At 35.0% G+C, this 19,429-nt stretch overlaps 1 protein-coding gene across 1 annotated transcript in view; it reads right to left on the reverse strand.

Annotated features, from left to right (window-relative positions):
• The window catches only part of LOC148954943 (calcium-activated chloride channel regulator 1-like), an 89,444-nt gene that overhangs the window by 17,443 nt on the left and 52,572 nt on the right, over nucleotides 1-19,429 (reverse strand). Inside the window, exons 5-7 of the mRNA XM_089099226.1 lie at nucleotides 11,949-12,048; nucleotides 5,368-5,598; nucleotides 2,832-3,155 (exon numbers count right to left, since the gene is read on the reverse strand). Of these exons, the coding sequence (XP_088955352.1) occupies nucleotides 2,832-3,155; nucleotides 5,368-5,598; nucleotides 11,949-12,048 (655 nt within the window). The remainder of the gene's footprint in view (nucleotides 1-2,831; nucleotides 3,156-5,367; nucleotides 5,599-11,948; nucleotides 12,049-19,429) is intronic.

Here is a 19,429-nt window from a genome sequence, read left to right on the forward strand (position 1 = left end):
ATGAAATATATAAGATTAAATTAGTAAGACACCTTACGATAGCGCTGTGGTTAGAGACGTTCTCGCTCAACGGAGGGGAGACGGTTCAATCCCACCTGTCGTAAGGAAATTACTTTGAAAAATTTCATTACATAATTTTTTGAATTTTCACTGAAATACCTTTATTTGTGTTTCCAAAAAGAGAAGAAAAAAGAAGCAAAATTTATTCATTAGATTTATTGTCTCCTCTATTTTCATGAATTTGTGCTACTGTTTAAAACACTGTTCTTTGCCGGATTTAATAATCTAGTGTGCTAAGACGAGATTTTGTCCGCCCAGATCCCTACTCGGATCCCTGTCCGGACCCATCAGATATTTCCTGTTGACTATTAATGGTCATATTTTGGTCAGAACCACAATGATTATAATGATCATTCCGTCATTATGGTAATATTTGGGATTTTATATGGGATATATCATCATTTATTGGACTTGCGATTGTTTTTATTGAATGCTTTATGCTGCTTTTGGTTGAAAATAAAAACACAAGTTTTTTTTTAATTGAAAGTAAGGAGCGACATTAAAACTTAAAACGAACGGAAATTATTCCATATATGAAAGGGGCTGTCCCCTCCTCAACGCCTCACTCTTTACGCTAAAGTTTTTTATTGTTTTAAACAATAGAGTTGTGAGAAACAGTTAAAGCTTAGCGTAAAGATCGAGGAGTTGGGAAAAAATGAGCGTGAGAGGGGGCCTAGTTGTCCTCCATTTGTTTGGTCATTAAAAAAGGGCACTACAACTTTTAATTTCCGTTCGAATGAGCCCTCCCACGATATTCTAAGATACAATCACCCCTAGGGGAAAAAACAAAACAAAACAAAAACAAATAAACACGCATCCGTGATCTTTCTTCTGGCAAAAAATACAAAATTTCACATTTTTGCAGAGAGGAGCTTGAAACCTCTACAGTAGGGTGGTCCTGTGATGCGCTGAATCTGATGGTGTGATTTTCATTAAGGTTCTATGACTTTTAGGGGGTGTTTCCCCCTTTTTTCCAAAATCAGGCAAATTTTCTCAGGCTCGTAACCTTTGATGGGTAAAACTAAACTTGATTAAACTTGTATATTTGAAATCAGCATAAAGATCTAATTCTTTTGATGTATCTATTGGTATCAAAATTCCATTTTTTAGAGTTTCGGTTACTATTGAGCCGGGTCGCTCATTACTTACAGTAGGAGCGAACTGTTTGATATATCTCGTTTATCTTGTCTTATTGATTCATTAAATAAAAAAATTCAACTGAAATTGAGGAACAACATTAAAACTTAAAACGAGCAAAATTATTATATATGAGGGGGGTCGCCCCTTTCTCAAAACCTCACTCTTCACGCTAAAGTTTGTAGTACTTATAAAAAAGTTTCTTATTATTCAAATTAAGCGACCTTTGTGTTTCAGGAGTCATTCTTAAAGAAGTGGGACAGAATTCAAACTTTAGCTTAAAGAGCGAGGTGTTGAGGAGGGGACAACCCCTGAAACCCCTCGAAAGTGGGGTTAGGAAAATGACTTTAAAAATGTGTAAAAAATTTGTCTATATTCATTTTTGTTATTTTTTTACGAGTCGGGCAAACGTTTAGGTGGGGGGGGGGGGGTCAAAATCCTTACCCCCCCCCTGGGTACGTCCTTGCATACATCCCTTCAACTATATTTTTTTCTGCCAGGACTAGCAGCTTACCACAAGATCAGAGGGAGATGTATAGTGTCCAGTACCTGTAAAATTCTAAAAAGTATGGCTTTACTGAAAACACAAAACCGATAGAAACAGGATGTTCTTATAGATAAAAAGAAATCCATAAATAACCTGCAGAAATAAAAGATTAATTGATAAGTGTCTCTGTAGTCCTTCGCCTGTCATTACATCGATGAATTTTAGTATAAATTTCTATTCTCTAAACAAAACTCAAGTAATCTCAGTTTTCAGTAAATGGCAAGGTTTTAGAATCCTACAGATATTGGACAATATCATGGATCAGCTTATTTAAGCCAGTTTTGTAGATAGGTTATATCTTTCATAGTCTGCGAAGCAAAAAAAAATCGTTTTAATTTTCAGCTTCACTCTTTACCTCTGTTAGAAAAACTATTTTTTTAAAATTGATTCCATATAATTGCGACACAATGATGTGCTATACTATCTTTAACATGGCTTCAATTCCCTTAGATTCAACTACGCTTTGATAGCCCCCGTGAAGTCTTTTTAAAATTGTTAAGTGATTGAGTCGCTTTTTGAGGCTTCAAGTACCCTTGCCATTATCAACAAAAAGATCCATTGGCCACCTCCTAATAGTTGGTGTGCAACTTTTCAAAAATATAAACAAATAAAGATGCACTTCGTTCATATGTTTCGTTTATAATATTTTCATTTCGTGTGTGTCAACTTCGACCTAGATTAAAGGATGCTCATGCCAGAACAAGAACCTAAGGTTCTTCTGCAATTACTTTATGATAAAATCCAAGAGCAGCCAAAAATATATCGCCAAGTCCAACTATCATCAACGGGCTGGACATGGTTCTCATAGATTCAACAGCGCTTAGATAGCCCCGGTTTTATACAGTGACTAATTCCACTGCAGTGACTAACTAAGTGATTAAGTGATTTCAAGTGCTTACGCTGCTTTTTGAAGCTCCAGGTACCCTTCTCCTTATCAAAAGAAAGGTCCACTGCTCCCCCCTCTTATAGTTGGTGTGAAAATTTGCAATAATAAAAATAAATGAAGCTGCACTTTGATTATGTGTTCATTTCACAATGTTTATTGTGAAAATCTCAATTTTGACCCAGATTATAAGAATATTCCTACCAGAACAGGGACATTGGGCTCTTCATCACTTCCTCTGTGATGAAATCCAAGTGCAGCCATAAGTGCATCCCCAAGTCCGATCATCATTGACAGATGTGACATGGGTCCAACTCCCTTGGATTCAACAACGCTTAGATAGCCCCCAGTTTCAGCAGTAATCAAGTCTTGGTGGTCAAAGGCACTTGTGTAAGCTATAACTGATATATGAACTTTCTTCCTTTTTGCTTGGCTGATAGCTGCCTGGACATCGTTGGCGTTGCTTGTCCCACTTGTAACAAGGATAATTACATTGCCTGAAGCAGATTTCCCACTTTTCTCGAAAAGCTGAAAAATGAAGAATGAGTCAATCAATTCAATTTATTCAAATAAAAACATAACACAAACATCAATAACAATAAAGATCCTAGAAGAGAATTTGTTAAGGACCAAAAAAAAGAAAAAATTATTGTGAAACTGAAAAAAAGATAGAAGAATAAAACATGGGTAAATTAAAGCAAATTGGTTAAAAGTTTAAAGATTAAATTATATTATCAAGTTTTGTTACATTTTTGAATCTCGAAAGCTCCTAAAATGTAATTAATACAAAAATGCACCTCAAATTCCAAAATGTGGTTCTTATTTTTCTGAGAATTGTCTCCCATAATTTACTGTGTTTGTCCGGAGTTCACGTTTGGAGTCAATAAATGAATTTAGAAAAACTCCTAAAAGGTAATACAAAAAAATACACCTCAAATTCCAAATAGGTTCTTATTTTTCTGAGAATCGTCTCCCATAATTAACTGTCTTTGTCCGGAGTTCACGTTTTTTATGTTATTTTAGCGCCTCAACCGCAAAAGTGACTTTAAGGCATCCTGAATCTCCATCAGGTGATGAAAACCAGCAATGCCTCTTCTCTGTATTTTTTCTTGCCTTTAAAGCCTTTTATTATTTTTGGAAATTAAAACAAACTAAATGATGTGCGAAAAATAGAAGTAAAGTAAAATGACAATTGTTAGAAAATTTCTCATTCTGCCTAACTTATTCTTTTCCGTTTGACGGAAAAACATGGTTGTCATCGCCTTCATAAATTCATCCTTATTAGGACTCATTGGATCTGTAAGCTAGACCAAATGTTGGGGAGGCATTTCAATTTCTTACTGGCTCCTTTCCTGCTTACAAGGCTTCAAAGATCCTGCGATTAGACATTTTTAGATTAACCATGACAAATCTTGCTTATCTAAGTTTAAAAATCCAAACTCAGATTAACCACATTTTGCTTATTTTATGCACTTAAATAGCATTCGCATTTCCATAAAAATGATATTGCAAGCCCCTGTTTTTTATTAACTGGGCCCTGTTTTGGCTCAACCTCTAGTCAAAGTAAAAATAGGCCCTAGTAGGGCCCCAGCAGTAATATAGCCAGACAGGGAGGATCTAGAGTTTCAAACCTAAACAAGAGAAAAATTAAATTCGTATAAATTATTGGGTACTATACTCTAATAGAAATTATTATTAAACATTTGCGTTCCAGAGAAATTTTTTGTTTAAAATTTCAAATATAAATAGTTAATGGAGCGTGGTTTGCCAGTATACCAAAGTATAAACACATACTGAACAAGTACTGACAAAACTTATCCTCTCCGCACAAAAAAAGTGACCCTTTGTCCGCGTCTCCTGAGACGATTCCATACCTATGCGAACCTGGCGACTAAATCACAAGTTCCGCAGGTGATTTACTTGTTCCGTAAAAGCTGTATTAAATTTAATTTATTGGCTCGGAGCGATTAAGTAGTACAACATTTTCCTTCGAGAGGCGCTGAGGTACGCGGGGTCACTTTTGGAGAGCTTTGACTGTACTTGTTCAGTGGATGATTATACTTTGCAGTATACGTACCCTAGAACAAGAGAAGGGTTTGGTGGAGGTGCACTGGAGTCTAGTGGAGATACGTGCTGCATTGTGTTTAGATACTTGGCATAAGGGCTAGTCAAGAATTTCTTTATTTTTGGGGATATTCATTATCTTCATAGAGATACTAAGGAAACGTACCTCAGCCCCATTCACGCGAATTAAATCCAATTCTTCTTATTTTTTAACAAAACCACATTTCGCGACCTAACGAAATTTTTGATAGTACCATACTTAGAAAAAGATAAGCGTTCAAAAAATCCTTACATAAAATAAGTTACCAACGGAAAGCTGAGTCTGCTATTCATCATCGGGTTGTTTAGTTGTTTATTCAGTTGCCATTTCACCGTTGCTTAAGAAGTAGCCTCCTATTCTAGTTTGTACTTTTAAGGTTTGTCTTTTTGTTTCGTTCTTAGAACTTTTATCTACATTTTATTCCTTTTTTTGCACTGGGGACCTCTTTTGCGGAGATCCCGGCCAAAATATTGGCATTCGTCTCTGTTTTACTACGTTGTCCTATATTTTCCAAAATGAACTTTTCAGCTTCGATTTGAAACAGAAGTAAACCGATTTTTCATCGATGGCGCTATACTTGCCGGACTAAAATTATTAACTTATTAGAATCAACCTTTACAAAAACATTTGGCTTACCTTAATTGACTCAGAGACAACACATTCCAAGCACTTTTCAGCTTTATTTTCTGGATATTCCGGAATTTTAGCAACCACTGACTCCCGAATTTTGGCACTAGACAGGGAAACAGTTGAGTTTGTTTCAGCTCTAGCTCGATCTGTGAAGGAAACTATGCCCAGTTCAGTTCCATTAGATAGGTCTCGTAAAATAAAACGTCTGCTTGCAATACGAATAAACTTCCATACGTCCTAAAAGAAAGGGTTTTTAGATCCTCTTTCCAAAGAACAATTTCGGAACTTGATATGGACCGTTCAGAGGTCAGATTTACAGTTGCATCAATTGGGGGGGGTGGATATACTCCTCTTCTCCTAGATTTTGAAAATAACTTTCCCTCTTTAAATTTCCAAAAATTGATGCCACAGTAGGTTTGGCCAAGTCCTTAAAACAAACAGTCGATAAAATTCAAAATGAAATAAATATTGATTTTTAACAAAAATCATCTGGTAAAAAAAATTCCTAAATTTCTTAGCTTTTAGTTAAGTTCGTGGGTCTGTAAAATGCTCTTTAGTGAATCTCAATAGATTTAGGATATTTGATTGTATGAATAAAATTTTCAGCTGGTCAAGATTCGATTGTTGAAAAATTTCTTCATTGTGATTTTCCTTTTTATGATTTTCCGTTTTTCGCCTATAATTTTTTTCGTTTTACTTAAAGCTTGAATAAATTCATAATAGATTTAGTCAATCTAGCTTCCAATAACATAGTTTAGCGTCTTATTATATAAAGACATCTTTTTTTGTTCTTTTTGTGGTTAATCCTTACTTTTAGTGAACATTTTTATCAGTGTACAGAGTTAGCCAGGGAAGTGCTCTAACGCTAAAAGATCAAATAATGTAAAACATGGACTTACGTCCATGCACATTACTGTCCTACGGCTAAAATAAAAACTGGAAAAAAGCAGAATGCTTAATAACAATGGAGTTTTTATAGTCTAAATCAATCATTAAACATTACTGGCCGTTTAGTGAGGCACAATTCCAAATACCAGTGAAAAGACTTCGAAGTTAAATTACCACCCATCTGGTAATTTTATTCCAAGGGGTAATTTAAGTTAATGTACCCGCTTATTTACCAGATGATACGTAGTGCAAGTTAGTACCAAACAGAAAAAGAGAAATTACTGTTCCATACTTTCGTGCTAAAGTGTTCTTTAATTCAATTGGCTTATTTTTGTGACGTATTTTAGTTATTCAATCGCGTTATTACTTAAGCGTATGTCGGAAAAGGAAGCCAAATAACATCTCCTTCTGAAACTGTTCTTACTATGTCAAATTTCAGGCAAGTAAAAAAAAAAAAACTGATCGGTTCTTTCATACAAAATTTTAAATCGGTAAGAAGAACAATTGTTTTAAGTCACAATATATTTTACATGCAAACTCTCTGTTTGAACCTGAATGCTCAGAAACTACCCTACAAAATAAGTAAACCTACCGCACATTTTACTATCATTACTTTACTTACATACTTATTTTTACTTACATAGTATTTACAGTACTTGGCATTTACGTCACATTACTTATTTTACTTATGTAGTTCTTTCATTGCTTGATTCTTACATTACATTACTTATTTTACTTACATACTATCGCTGTTTATATTACTCTACCGCACGTTTCAGGAATGATTCCTTGAGCTTTGGATTCTTACTCGTTTAAGGCCAGTTTAATCTTGAATTCATTGTAAAGCTTCTTTTGCATTCATTGTGAATCGTAATAAGCTAGTAGCCAATCTTTTTTTTATCCTTGCAGATATCGAATTATCTCTCTATAACAATTATCAACAGATATTGAAATGAAACTTCAACATTATTGCAAACCTCAAAATCCATCAGATCAGGTGATTTGCCTTCCTAATGCGGGGCTCCCACGGCGTCAATAAAGTTAATAAAGTTTGTCATGAAAGTGCGAACCATAAAGTTTGTCCCGCTCACACAAGGATTTCACCTTTTTGACTTAACAGCAGTTTTTCATAGAAAGTAACTGAAATACTCAAACATGGAGCTGAGAAAACCATCTCCTTTAGCATTTTTTTCCTTTTCATAGAAATAAAAATATTTTTTGTTTCTTTTACCAAGCTAAATATTTAAATAAGTATACACGATTATATTTGTAGAAACTAATTAGTATGTTGTTTACTTGACACGTTCCACACGTTTTCTGCTATTGGTTGAACTTTGCAGACTTTCTTGAAAAAGTTAAATAAAGTTTAACTTCTTTCCGACTGCAATAAAGTCAACAAAGTTATGCGAGGAAAACGGTTTATTAACTTTGTGGACAGCTTTATTAACTTGATTGACGTCGTGGGAGCCCCGCTTACCAAGGTTGACGAAATTAGTAAAATCTTAGTAAAAATTATTAAAATTAGTCGAAAACCGAGTCGAAAATTAGTAACCCCCCCCCCCAAAAAAAAATCCTGGATCCGCTCTTGATAAGACGTTATGCAAAGAGAAAGGAGACATCACTGTTTTATACCTCCATGTTAAAAAGCGTGCTTCAATTACACTGGTTAACTTTGCGACGTCAATCATCATAATTTTTAGCCAATCACATTATTCCTTAAGTGTATGCCAGAAAAAGAAGCCAAGCAAACATGCCTTTTACTCGCTATTGTATTTACCCAGTAGCGGTCTTAGACCTCATAATGGGGGGGGGGGGGCAAGGTGTACCATAGAAGTGTAAAAAATATAAAATACAAGGAATTTAATGTCAGAGGGGGTAGAGGCAGCTGCCCAGGCCTAGAACTTCCACCGTATTTACCTGTTGTTTCTATGTAAAATTTTGAGCCCGTACAAAGAAATCAAATCCTGATTTTTTTATGAAATTTTAAGAAAATAAAAATTTTGGAATTTTGTATATCTCTGTCTCTCTGTGCTTATGACTGTCTCTTCTTTATAATACCGACTCTGTGATATGCCTTGGTGTTTCTGGGTGGCCCTGTAATGGAAAATGGTATTGTTTTGCATGGGACTTCCGTGTTAACTACCCATTAAATTCTTGTTCTTCTGTCAGAATGATTAAACCTTGCTTAAACTTACAAACGAGTCTCACATGTCTCATATAAACATGCCTTTATTGTTGCAACACAGAGACATTGTCAATCATGAAAGGATGTGTTAGAACAAATTGAGCGAATGGATGTAACATAAATCATTTTCTAAATAGTTCCAAAAAGGGTTTGAGATGACACAATTATTTTGTAAATATATGCTAAATTCCAGAGCTCAGTTATAAATAATTATAATCAGTACTTCGTCATTAGTTCTGTTCGAAGACAATGAAAACAAAACTATGAGCAAATGGTGTAACTATAATTAGTTCAAATAGTCAGCAAGCTCCTTTCATGTATTATAAGCATTTTTGGGGCTAAATTTGTTGTCATTCCCATTTAAGGTATGGGTTTAAGTAGTAATAGCAAAAATGAAAAAAAATGATTAATGATCATTAATGATACGTAATTGAGTTCTGGCACACCCATAGCAACAAATTGATGGGGGGGGGGCGCAAAAGAACATTTTCAAATTGTCAAGGGCTAATTAATATGACTAAACACTTGAGTTTATATTCACTTTAAAACATTTTATTGGTGAAGTAACGAGAGGCATGGGAGTCCATGGGACTGGGACTATAAGATAGCTGGGTCAGTTTTTTCGTAGCCATGGAATGTAGAGAGAGATTTTCATAGGTTGTGTAAGTCTGTAAAGCATTATTTTTACTTTGATATGTGATTTAAAAAGACTATTCTTACTTGTAGGGCTTAGCGCTAATTAGTGTTTTATTTTTATTTATTTGTTGTTTTTGTAGCCATGGTACGGGGGGCTTCTGTGCCAAATAAATATATATCTATCTAAATTTGGCGTCTCGTTATTACAGATTTTTCCCTTGACCCCCCTCCCTCACTGCGTACGTCCATGAGCGTAAACAAGTATACTTTCCGTGTGTCTGATATAATCTTTTAAAAATATCTGACAAAAAATTGGTAAGTCTTAAGACTGAACTTGGTAAGAAGACAACTCTTGTGCCAGCATTTTAAGTAAATTAGTTCAGCGTTTACAGATGGAATCAACTTGCGTCTTTTTTTTAATACTAAAACTACAAATACAATTTTTTGACTTCTACCACTGTCGTAGACCTCTGAACAAGGAAGAATTTCAGACTACATATTAGTATTTGTTATTTAAGGGTTAGTGTGGAATTGACCATTTCATTTCAATTTGAGGAAATCCATATTTGGCAGTCCTTTATTGCTGATCTTCAATTTTCATCTGTCAATTTTAATAACTTATAATTTCCAAGTTATGTCTTGCCATAAGTTGCTTGTGCCAAAAGGTCAATCTTTCAATGACAACTGAGGGCCCCCCTACTTATTTCAACCATACTTCACTTGTAACTAGTCATCATAGTCATGTCACAACAATCTTTGAATTATTCAAGATCTACTCTTTGATATTCGCAAATGACAAGGTGTCCGACAGTTAAATTGCAACTCGGAATTCACCCTGTAGATGTTTTTTAGATAGACTCTCCATTTGTACCCTAGTCAAGAGGGGGTACACTTCAGCTGCACGTAATAACTATCTTTAACCCTTACCCTTCTGCCTGTGTGCGGACTATTGTAGAAGTTATTTATTATCAGCGGGGTAATTCCGTGTCTTTGTGTTTTCTGCGGCACCTTAATTAAATTTTTCCTGTTCGTTAGAAGTTCATTTCAAAGCTACCCAAGGTTTTTAGCAGTATTAAAAGCTACAGGGTTTAAACCCTACTGAGTTAAGAATTTTAGAAGCTACCAAATAGGAAGTAACAGATGAAGCTTATTAGATGAAGAGTCGGTAATTTACTGGTGGCTAGGCTGCCAACTTTAATAAGTTGTCGAAATGTAATAAATCACGCTTAACATTAATGTATTGCCATGTCAAAAAATAGCTCGAATTTCTTTCATGCCATATATCTTAGCAACATAATTGAGCTGTTCACAGCCCTAAGGAAAAACCCCAAATAAAGAACAAGTAAACTGAAATGGTTAACAATTTTCTTTTCATTGAGTGGTAAATAAGGTTTTAGAACTCATTTTTGACAAAATGTCAAATGTGTTTGAACACACTATTTGCTCTCGAACCTCTAAGTAGCGTTACATCCTGACGAGAATGACTTTTTTTATTTGTTTGCAATATCATTCCATTAGCTTCAAAAAGTCAGGAATATGTACATCCAAACGGGAATTGTGTTGCGTATGTCAAAATAACTTCATAAAAGGGTATTCATATTCATGTTTTAATTACTATCCTGTTTTATCTTAAGTCATATATCAAAGGGTACAAATCCCCTCCCTCTCAAGAAACAACACCCATGTTCTTAAAACATCATTGTTAGTTTTTGTAACAGAATACATTTCAATTATCTGTTGAAAATACACGGTGCGCCTTTCTAGTGAAGGGTTTTCTTTGTAATAAGTGTGGACCAAATGAATTTTCTCTCGTATCTTGCAGTCTGAAGACAAGATTATCTTTCCAACAGCATGAACCTCTTTTGATATATCTTATAACGCGCTCTAAAGATTAAAAAAGGGATTGTGTTTCTCGATATAATAATATCTTAGAAATCGGATCAATGAAAGGTGGAATCATATTTTCAAATTCAAGAATGCATTTCCTTAATAAATCCCCACAGATTGACCTTTTGACAGAATCCTCTACCCGAAGCTTTAAGATTATCCTGATAAGTTTTTGCACTGCTCATATTTTTTCCTTTTTTCGAATTTAGCCCAAAGAAACCCACCCCCCCCCCACCCAATAAGTTTTCCTAACAAACTAGTAAATAGGAGTATAAGTTCAATAATTATATGCATTTTCTTACAAAACAGGCACGTTTCATGCAGAAACAAGTAAAATCAGAGTGTATCATTAGTACTAGTTGCTTAGATAGTTGAAAAGGTCAAAACCTCGTTCAAGTGCGTATCTATTCACACTACCAATTTAGAAAAACTCCTTTTTCCAGTGGTGGATCCAGAGGAGGGGAGAGGGGGGCACGCGCCCCCCTTACGTAGTCTAAAGTAGTGTAATTTACTTAATAAACGCGAGTTTGCGTTAATTAAACCTGCTCCTAACGCAAGTTTATCGAATCAACCTATTTTGCCCCCCCCCTTCTAAAAAAATCCTGGATCCGCCCTTGTCTTTTTCTCTCATCCAATCATTACTTTTTATTTTGGAATTGTGTAATTATTAAATAGCTCATCCTATGGTGGGGCAGTGGGTTTGATCCCAGCCTGATAATACGGGACCCAAAGTTCGAACTCAGCTGTAGCAACACACCAGAGTTGTATACATACATACAAAATAGACATTATAAAAAATAATCAAAAATTAAACATTATAATAACACCAACAACATTAATATTATAAATCTAAATAACATTAAGATAAAAATAGTACTATTAGTATTATGATATTAATTCCAAATAATAATGTTAATAATTAAATACTATCATAAAAGATAGTTCTGTTTTTTGTAACAGATCTATAAACAATTTATCGAAACTATCTTACCCTATCGAGCATGGCAGATCCTGTGTCGAGGGCAAGGACAAATCGAATTTTTCCCGGCTTTATGTATTGGAACTTGACATCCTTAATGGGTACAGGATTCCTGCAATTAACAATACAAGACCCATGAAAACATAATAAAATCCAGGGAAACAATTTCAAATAAATTGCAGTGATACAAGTTATGAAAATCTAATAGAATACAGTCATACAATCTTAATCAAACAGTTCGTGGTAACAAACTGTAAGTAAGGAGCGACCCGGCTCAATGGTAACCGAAACTCTAGAAAACGGGTTTTTGATACCAATAGATACATCAAAAGAATCAGATTTCAATGCTGATTTCAAATATATAACTTTCATCAAGTTTAGTGCTACCCATCAAAAGTTATGCGCCTGAGAAAATTTGGCTGATTTTCAAAAATAGGGGGAAAGACCCCCTAAAAAATATAGAACCTTAATGAAAATCACACCATCATATTCAGCGTATCAGAGAACCCTACTATAGAGGTTTCAAGCTCCTATCTACAAAAATGTGGAATTTTGCGTTTTTTGCCAGAAGAAAGATCACGGATGTGTGTTTATTTGTTTTTTTTGTTTTTTTTTCCCCCAGGGGTGATCGTATCGACCCAGTGGTCTCAGAATATCGTGGGAGGGCTCATTGGAACGGAGGACTCATTTTTGATACCAATAGATGCATCAAAAGAATCAGATTTCAATGCTGATTTCAAATATATAACTTTCATCAAGTTTAGTGCTACCCATCGAAAGTTACGCACCTGAGAAAATTTGGCTGGTTTTCAAAAATAGGGGGAAAGACCCCCTAAAAAATATAGAACCTTAATGAAAATCACACGATCATATTCAGCATATCAGAGAACCCTACTATAGGGGTATCAAGCTCCTATCTACAGAAATGTAGAATTTTGCATTGTTTGCCAGAAGAAAGATAACGGATGCGTGTTTATTTGTTTTTTAGTTTTTTTTTTCCCCAGGGGTGATCGTATCGACCCAGTGGTCTCAGAATATCGTGGGAGGGCTCATTGGAACGGAAATTAAAAGTTCTAGTGCCCTTTTTAAGTGACCAAAAAAATGGAGGGCAACTAGGCCCCCTCCCACGCTCATTTTTTCCCCAAAGTCATCCGATCAAAATTTTGAGATAGCCATTTTGTTCAGCATGGTCGAAAATATGATAAATATGCCTTTTAGGATGACTTAATCCCCCGAAGTCCCCGGAGGGAGGGCTAAAAGTTATGAACTTTACCCAATGTTAACATATAGTATTGGTTATTGGGAAGTATACAGACGTTTTCAGGAGGGTTTTTTTGTGGTAGTGTGGGGGGAGGGTGTGGGTCGGGGGGTATGTTGGAGATCTGTCCATGAAGGAAGTTTTCATGGGGGAAGGGAAATTGCCATGAAGGGGGCGCCGGACTTGCCAGCATTATTTATTGGGAAGTATACATACATTTTCAGGAAGGATTTTTTTTCTGGAGGATGGGGCTAGAGGAGGAGGTTACACTGGAGTCTTTCCGTGGAGGTAGTTTCTTTGCCGTAGGGGGCATTTCTATGAAGGGGGTGCCAGATTTCCAAGCATCATTTAAAAAACGATCAGAAATTAAATTTAAAAAAAAACAAGTTTTTTTCAACTGAAAATAAGAAGCAACATTAGAACTTAAAACGAACAGAAATTATAACGTGTATGAGGGGGTCTCCCCCAAGTTAATGCCTAGCTTTGAACGCTACAGTTTTTTTTTGTGCTTACATAAGAGCTATCAATTCTTACTAAACAACCGGAGGGATTCAGAGGATTGTGAATTAAACCTGTTTTTAACTTTTAACGTAAAGAACATTGTCATGACTAAGGGAAGAGCCCCCTCATATACGTAATAACATATACGTAATAAAAAAAACAATAAAAAAACAAGCAATACGGCTCAATAGTGATCGAAACTTTTAAAAACGGAATTTTGATGTCAATAAATGTATCAAAAGAATGGGTTTAAAATGCTGATTCTAAATATATAAATTTTTATTAAGTTTAGTATTACTCATCAAAGGCTATGAGCCTGTGATAATTTACCCGAGTTATTAAAGAGGGGGGAAACATCCCTTGCAAGTGAATGAATTTTAATCAAATATACATCTCCAGATTTAGCGTATGAGAAAAACCTCTTACATAGGTTTCAATCTCATATCTGCAAAAATCTGTAACTTTGTATTTTTTGCTAGAAGAAAAATATACGAATATAGAAGTTAGTTACGTAAGTTAATTTGTAAATTACGTCATGACCAAATTTAGAGACATCCATTTAGCAAATGAAAAGTAAAATTTTTATGCAAATTTTGTTTACTTATTCAATGACGGTGAGCCAAAATAAAAGTTGCATTAACTAAAAAACGATCAGAAATTAAATAAAAAAAACAGAAATAAAAATAAATAAAAAAGTTTGACTTTGTCTCATAACTTTATTTTTTAAAACAATAAAAACTTTAGCGTAAAGAGTGAAGCGTTGAGGTGGGGACATCCCCTTTTATATACGGAATAATTTCTGTTCGTTTTAAGTTTTAATATCCCTCCTTACTTTCAGTTAAAAAAACTTTTTTTTATTAATTTAATAAAATTTAGTGATAAAAGATATGAAAGTCTTAATAAGCAAAGCACTAATCATCCAAATGGAATGGGTTACAATTTTTAACGTATCTGAAACAAAGTTTAACTACATATGAAGTGCCCGGTGCTCCTTGAGTCAAGGGGAAAATATTTAAATGTGGTTGATTTGCTCCTTCCTGGTATTCTACAAAGTAGTAACCCAACCACAACTACTCCACTTGGTGTGTTTATTGGTAAATGTTTAGAAAGAAGAAAAGTTTAAATGATTGTGTTATCTGGTTTGCAGATTAGGTATTTATGGTTTTTTACTTTGTTTTGTTTGTGATCTCCTTGTTTTACATGAATTTGTGGTTGTTGTGTATATGGCCCTTGGGCTATCGAAATAGACTGACCCATCTATATATCTATTAGCCCTACAACCACTAATATGACGAAATCCATTTTTATATAACGTTTTTGGAGAGACCAACAGCTCCTTTGCCTTGAATACTTTAAAATTGACTTTCTAAGCATCAGACCCCTTTCTTCTTCAGAATATTTGCTTGTAAGAAAATGAAGTCTCAATTGGGTCTACGTGTTTTTTGACAGCGCCATGGACGGAAGAATTGTCAGGCCGGTGGGTGTTTAGATTAGCCCCTAAACGGTATATATTTCTTTAACAAAATGACAACATTAATTACTTTTGGGCATAATTTTAACAGTTTTGATACAAGTATTGCTAGATAATTTGTTTACTCTAAGTATACTGTTTTTTTCAAACCTCATTTATAACAACCAGGACGATACTCATTGGTGGAGCTTCAAAGGGTGAGGAGTTACTCATTTACTCCTCATCAAACAGTTCGTGGTAACAAAGTGTAAGTAAGGAGCGACCCGGCTCAATGGTAACCGAAATTCTAAAAAACGGAATTTTGATACCAATAGATACATCAAAAGAAATAGATTTTAATCAAGTTTAGTCTTGCCTATCAAAAGTTACGCGCCTAAGAAAATTTGGCTGATTTTAGAAAAAAGGCGGAAAGACCCCCTAAAAGTTATAGAACCTTAATGAAAATTACACCATCATATTCACCGTATAAGAAAACCCTACTGTAAAGGTTTCAAGCACCTATCTACAAAAATGTGGAATTTTGTATTTTTTTGCCAGAAGAAAGATCACGGATACGTGTTTATTTTTTTTTTGTTTTCCCCAGGGGTGATCGTATCGACCCAGTGGTCCTAGAATTTCATGAGAGGGCTCATTTGAACGGAAATTAAAAGTTCTAGTGCCCTTTTTAAGTGACCAAAAAAATGGAGGGAAACTAGGCCCCCTCCCACGCTCATTTTTTTCCAAGGTCACCCGATCAAAATTTTGAGATAGCCATTTTGTTCAGCATGGTCGAAAATATGATGACTATGTCTTTTAGGATGACTTAATTCCCCGAAGTCCCCGGGGGGGAGGGCTGAAAGTTATGAACTTTACCCAATGTTAACATATAGTATTGGTTATTGGGAAGTATACAGATGTTTTCAGGGGGGATTTTTTCTGGTAGGGGGGATGGATCGGGGATTATATGGGAGGATCTTTCCATGAATGAATTTTTCATGGGGGAAGGGACATTGCTATGAAGGGGGCGCCGGATTTCCCATCATTATTAAAGAAAAAGATCAGAAATTGAATATAAAAAAACAAGTTTTTCAACTAAAAGTAAGGAGCAACATCAAAACTTAAAACGAACAGAAAATATTACGTATATGATTTGGTTCACCCCCTAGTCAATACCTCGCTCTTTAAGCCAAAGATTTTTTAGTACTTTCATAAGACCGATTTATTCTAATTAGCGGCCTTTGTGATTAAGGGTCATTTTTAAAGAATTGGAACAAAATTCGAATTTTAGCTTAAAGAGCAAGGTATTGACTAGGGGGCGAACCCCTTAATATACGTATTAAAAATCTATGAATATAGAAGTTCGTTACGTAAGTTAATTCAAACGTATATTTATTACTAATAAAAACGTTCGTAAATAAAATTAAACAAGTTTCGAGAAAGCCATTTAACCAAATAAAAGTAAAAAAATATGCAAATTTTGTTTTAATTATTCACGTACTGTGAGCCAAAATCAAAACCTGCATTAATTCAAAAACGTTCAAAAATTAAATAAAAAAACAAGGTTTTTTTTAACTGAAAGTAAGGAACGACGTTAAAACTTAAAACGAACAGAAATTATTCCGTATATGATAGGGGCTGTCCCCTCCTCAATGCCTCGCTTTTTACGCTAAAGTTTGACTTTCTCACAACTCTATTTTTTTAAATAACAAAATAACTTTAGCGTAAAGAGCGAGGCGTTGAGGAGGGGACAACCCCTTTCATATACGGAATAATTTCTGTTCATTTTTAAATTTTAACGTCGTTCCTTACTTTCAGTTAAAAAAACTTGTTTTTTTTTATTTAATTCATCGAAGGAATCATCATAACAGTCGAAGTGACAGCAAGAATCAAATGACCTGAATGAAAAGGTATACTCATCAACCAGGGACGTTCGTAAAAGAGTAGCCTCGGGCCTTTACCTCGGAATAAAAAATTTTACCGAATTTCTGAATCAAATCATCAAAAAAATGTTTTTGTTATAATCCCCCCCCCCCCGAAATGTTTGTCCGACTCGTAAAAACGTAACTAAAATGAATATAAACAAATTTTTGATGCGTTATATACAGTTCTTTTTGTAGGCCCCCCCCCCGAAAAAAATCCTTTTGTAAGCCCCCCCCACCGAAAAAAATGAGTACGGCCCTATACGTAAGTGTCTGTCATCAACTACAGAAAATTCACTAATGGAAGCCGAAACGACTAGCCCAAATCGACATATGCCCATTCACTTTGGGCTTTACAAAACGATTGAGACACATCTCCATCCAGATGTTATTAAAAGTCAATTTTTTTTCAACGAGCTTGTATGCTTGACTTAAAATAAAAATACATCATTGGCAAAGTGCCATGAATCAGGTTGCTTCTCTTTCTAATGATTAGCGACGCTTCTTGACTACAAAGGTTCTAGCGTCGGCCCTGCAGTAGCTGGGATTGAATGCCGTATTCCCAAGTTGAAATCAATCCACTCTGCCATCATAGGTAAATTAAAAAAAAAATTAACAGAAAGTGAGGAGCGGCATTAAAACTTAAAACGAACATAAATTATTTCATATATGAAGAGGGTTGCCTCCTCCTCAACACCTCGCTCTTTACGCTAAAGTTTTTTAGTACTTTTGACAAAAGCTTTTCATTGTTCCAATTAAACGAACATAGTGTTTCAGAAGTCATTCTTAAAGAATCGGGAGAAAATTTAAACTTTAGCATAAAGAGCGAGGTGTTGAGGAGGAGGCAACCCCTTTCAGATACGGAATAATTTCTGTTCGTTTTAAGTTTTAATGCCGCTCCTTACTTTCAGTTAAAAAACTTGTTTTTTTATTTAATTTCTGAACGTTTTTAAATTAATGTAGGTTTTGAAATTAGCTGAGTAATTAAAAGGAAATTTGCATATTAATTTTACTTTTTTTTTGCTAAATGGCTTTCTCAAAATTTTGATCGGACGAATTTGAGGAGAAAAGGGCGGGGAGATTGCCTAGTTGCCCTCCAATTTTGTGGGTTCTTTAAAACGGGCACTAGAACTTTTAATTTTATTTACGAACGTTTTTATTAGTAATAAATATATGTAACTTATGAATTTTTTCCCAATTCCTTAAAAACGACTTCTGAAACACTATCTTCGTTTAATTGGAACAATGAAAATCTATTTTATTATAATAATGAGTCAGCATTATAAGCCCGTTCTTTTGATATATGTTTATTGACATCAAAATTCCGTTTTTTAAAGTTTCGATTACTATTGAGCCGTATCGCTTGTTTTTTTTATTGTTTTTTTTATCACGTATATGTCATTATGTATATGAGGGGGTTCGCCCCCCTAGTCAATACCTCGCTCTTTACGCTAACGTTCGAATTTTGTTCGAATCACAAACCCCTGAATCACAAAGACCGTTTAATTAGAATAGATAGCTCTTTTAAAAGTACTAAGAAAACTTTAGCGTAAAGAGCGAGGTATTGAATAGGGGGCGAATCCCCTCATATACGTAATAATTTCTATCGTTTTAAGTTTTAATGTTGCTCCTTACTTTCAGTTGAAAAAATGAGTTTTCTATTTAATTTCTTATTGTTTCTTAAAAATGCTGGGAAATCCGCCACCCTCTTCATAGAAATGCTCCTTCCCCCAAGAAAACATCCTCCATGGAAAGATCCTCCCATGACCCCCTTCTACCCCCCCCCGCGCCACCAGAAAAAATCCCCCCTGAAAACGTCGGTATACTTCCCAATAGCCAATACTAATGGGCAAAGTTCATAACTTGCAGCCCTTCCCCCGGGAACTATGGGGGATGAAGTCATCCTCAAAGACATATTTATGAAATTTTCGACTATGTTGAACAAAATGGCTATCTCAAAATTTTGATTGGGTGACTTCGGGAAAAAATGAGCGTGGGAGGGGGCCAAGTTGCCCTCCATTTTTTGGTCACTTAAAAATGGCACTAGAACTTTTAATTTCAGTCTGAATGAGCCCTCTCCCGACATTCTAGGACTACTGAATCGATACGATTAACCCTGGGGAAAACAAACAAAAAACAAAACAAAAACAAATAAACACGCATCCATGATCTTTCTTCTGGCAAAAAATACAAAATTCCACTTTTTTGCAGATAGGAGCTTGAAACATGTACAGTAGGGTTTTCTGTTACGGTGAATCTGATGGTTTGATTTTCATTAAGATGCTACTACTTTTAGGGGGCGTTCTCCCTTTTTTCGAAAATACGGCAATTTTTTCGGGCTCGTAACTTTTGATGGGTAAGACTA

The sequence above is a fragment of the Artemia sp. Qi Xiang Cuo genome, chromosome 2 (genome assembly GCF_049724085.1).
Source record: "Artemia sp. Qi Xiang Cuo chromosome 2, ASM4972408v1, whole genome shotgun sequence".
Classification (NCBI taxonomy): domain Eukaryota; kingdom Metazoa; phylum Arthropoda; class Branchiopoda; order Anostraca; family Artemiidae; genus Artemia; species Artemia sp. Qi Xiang Cuo.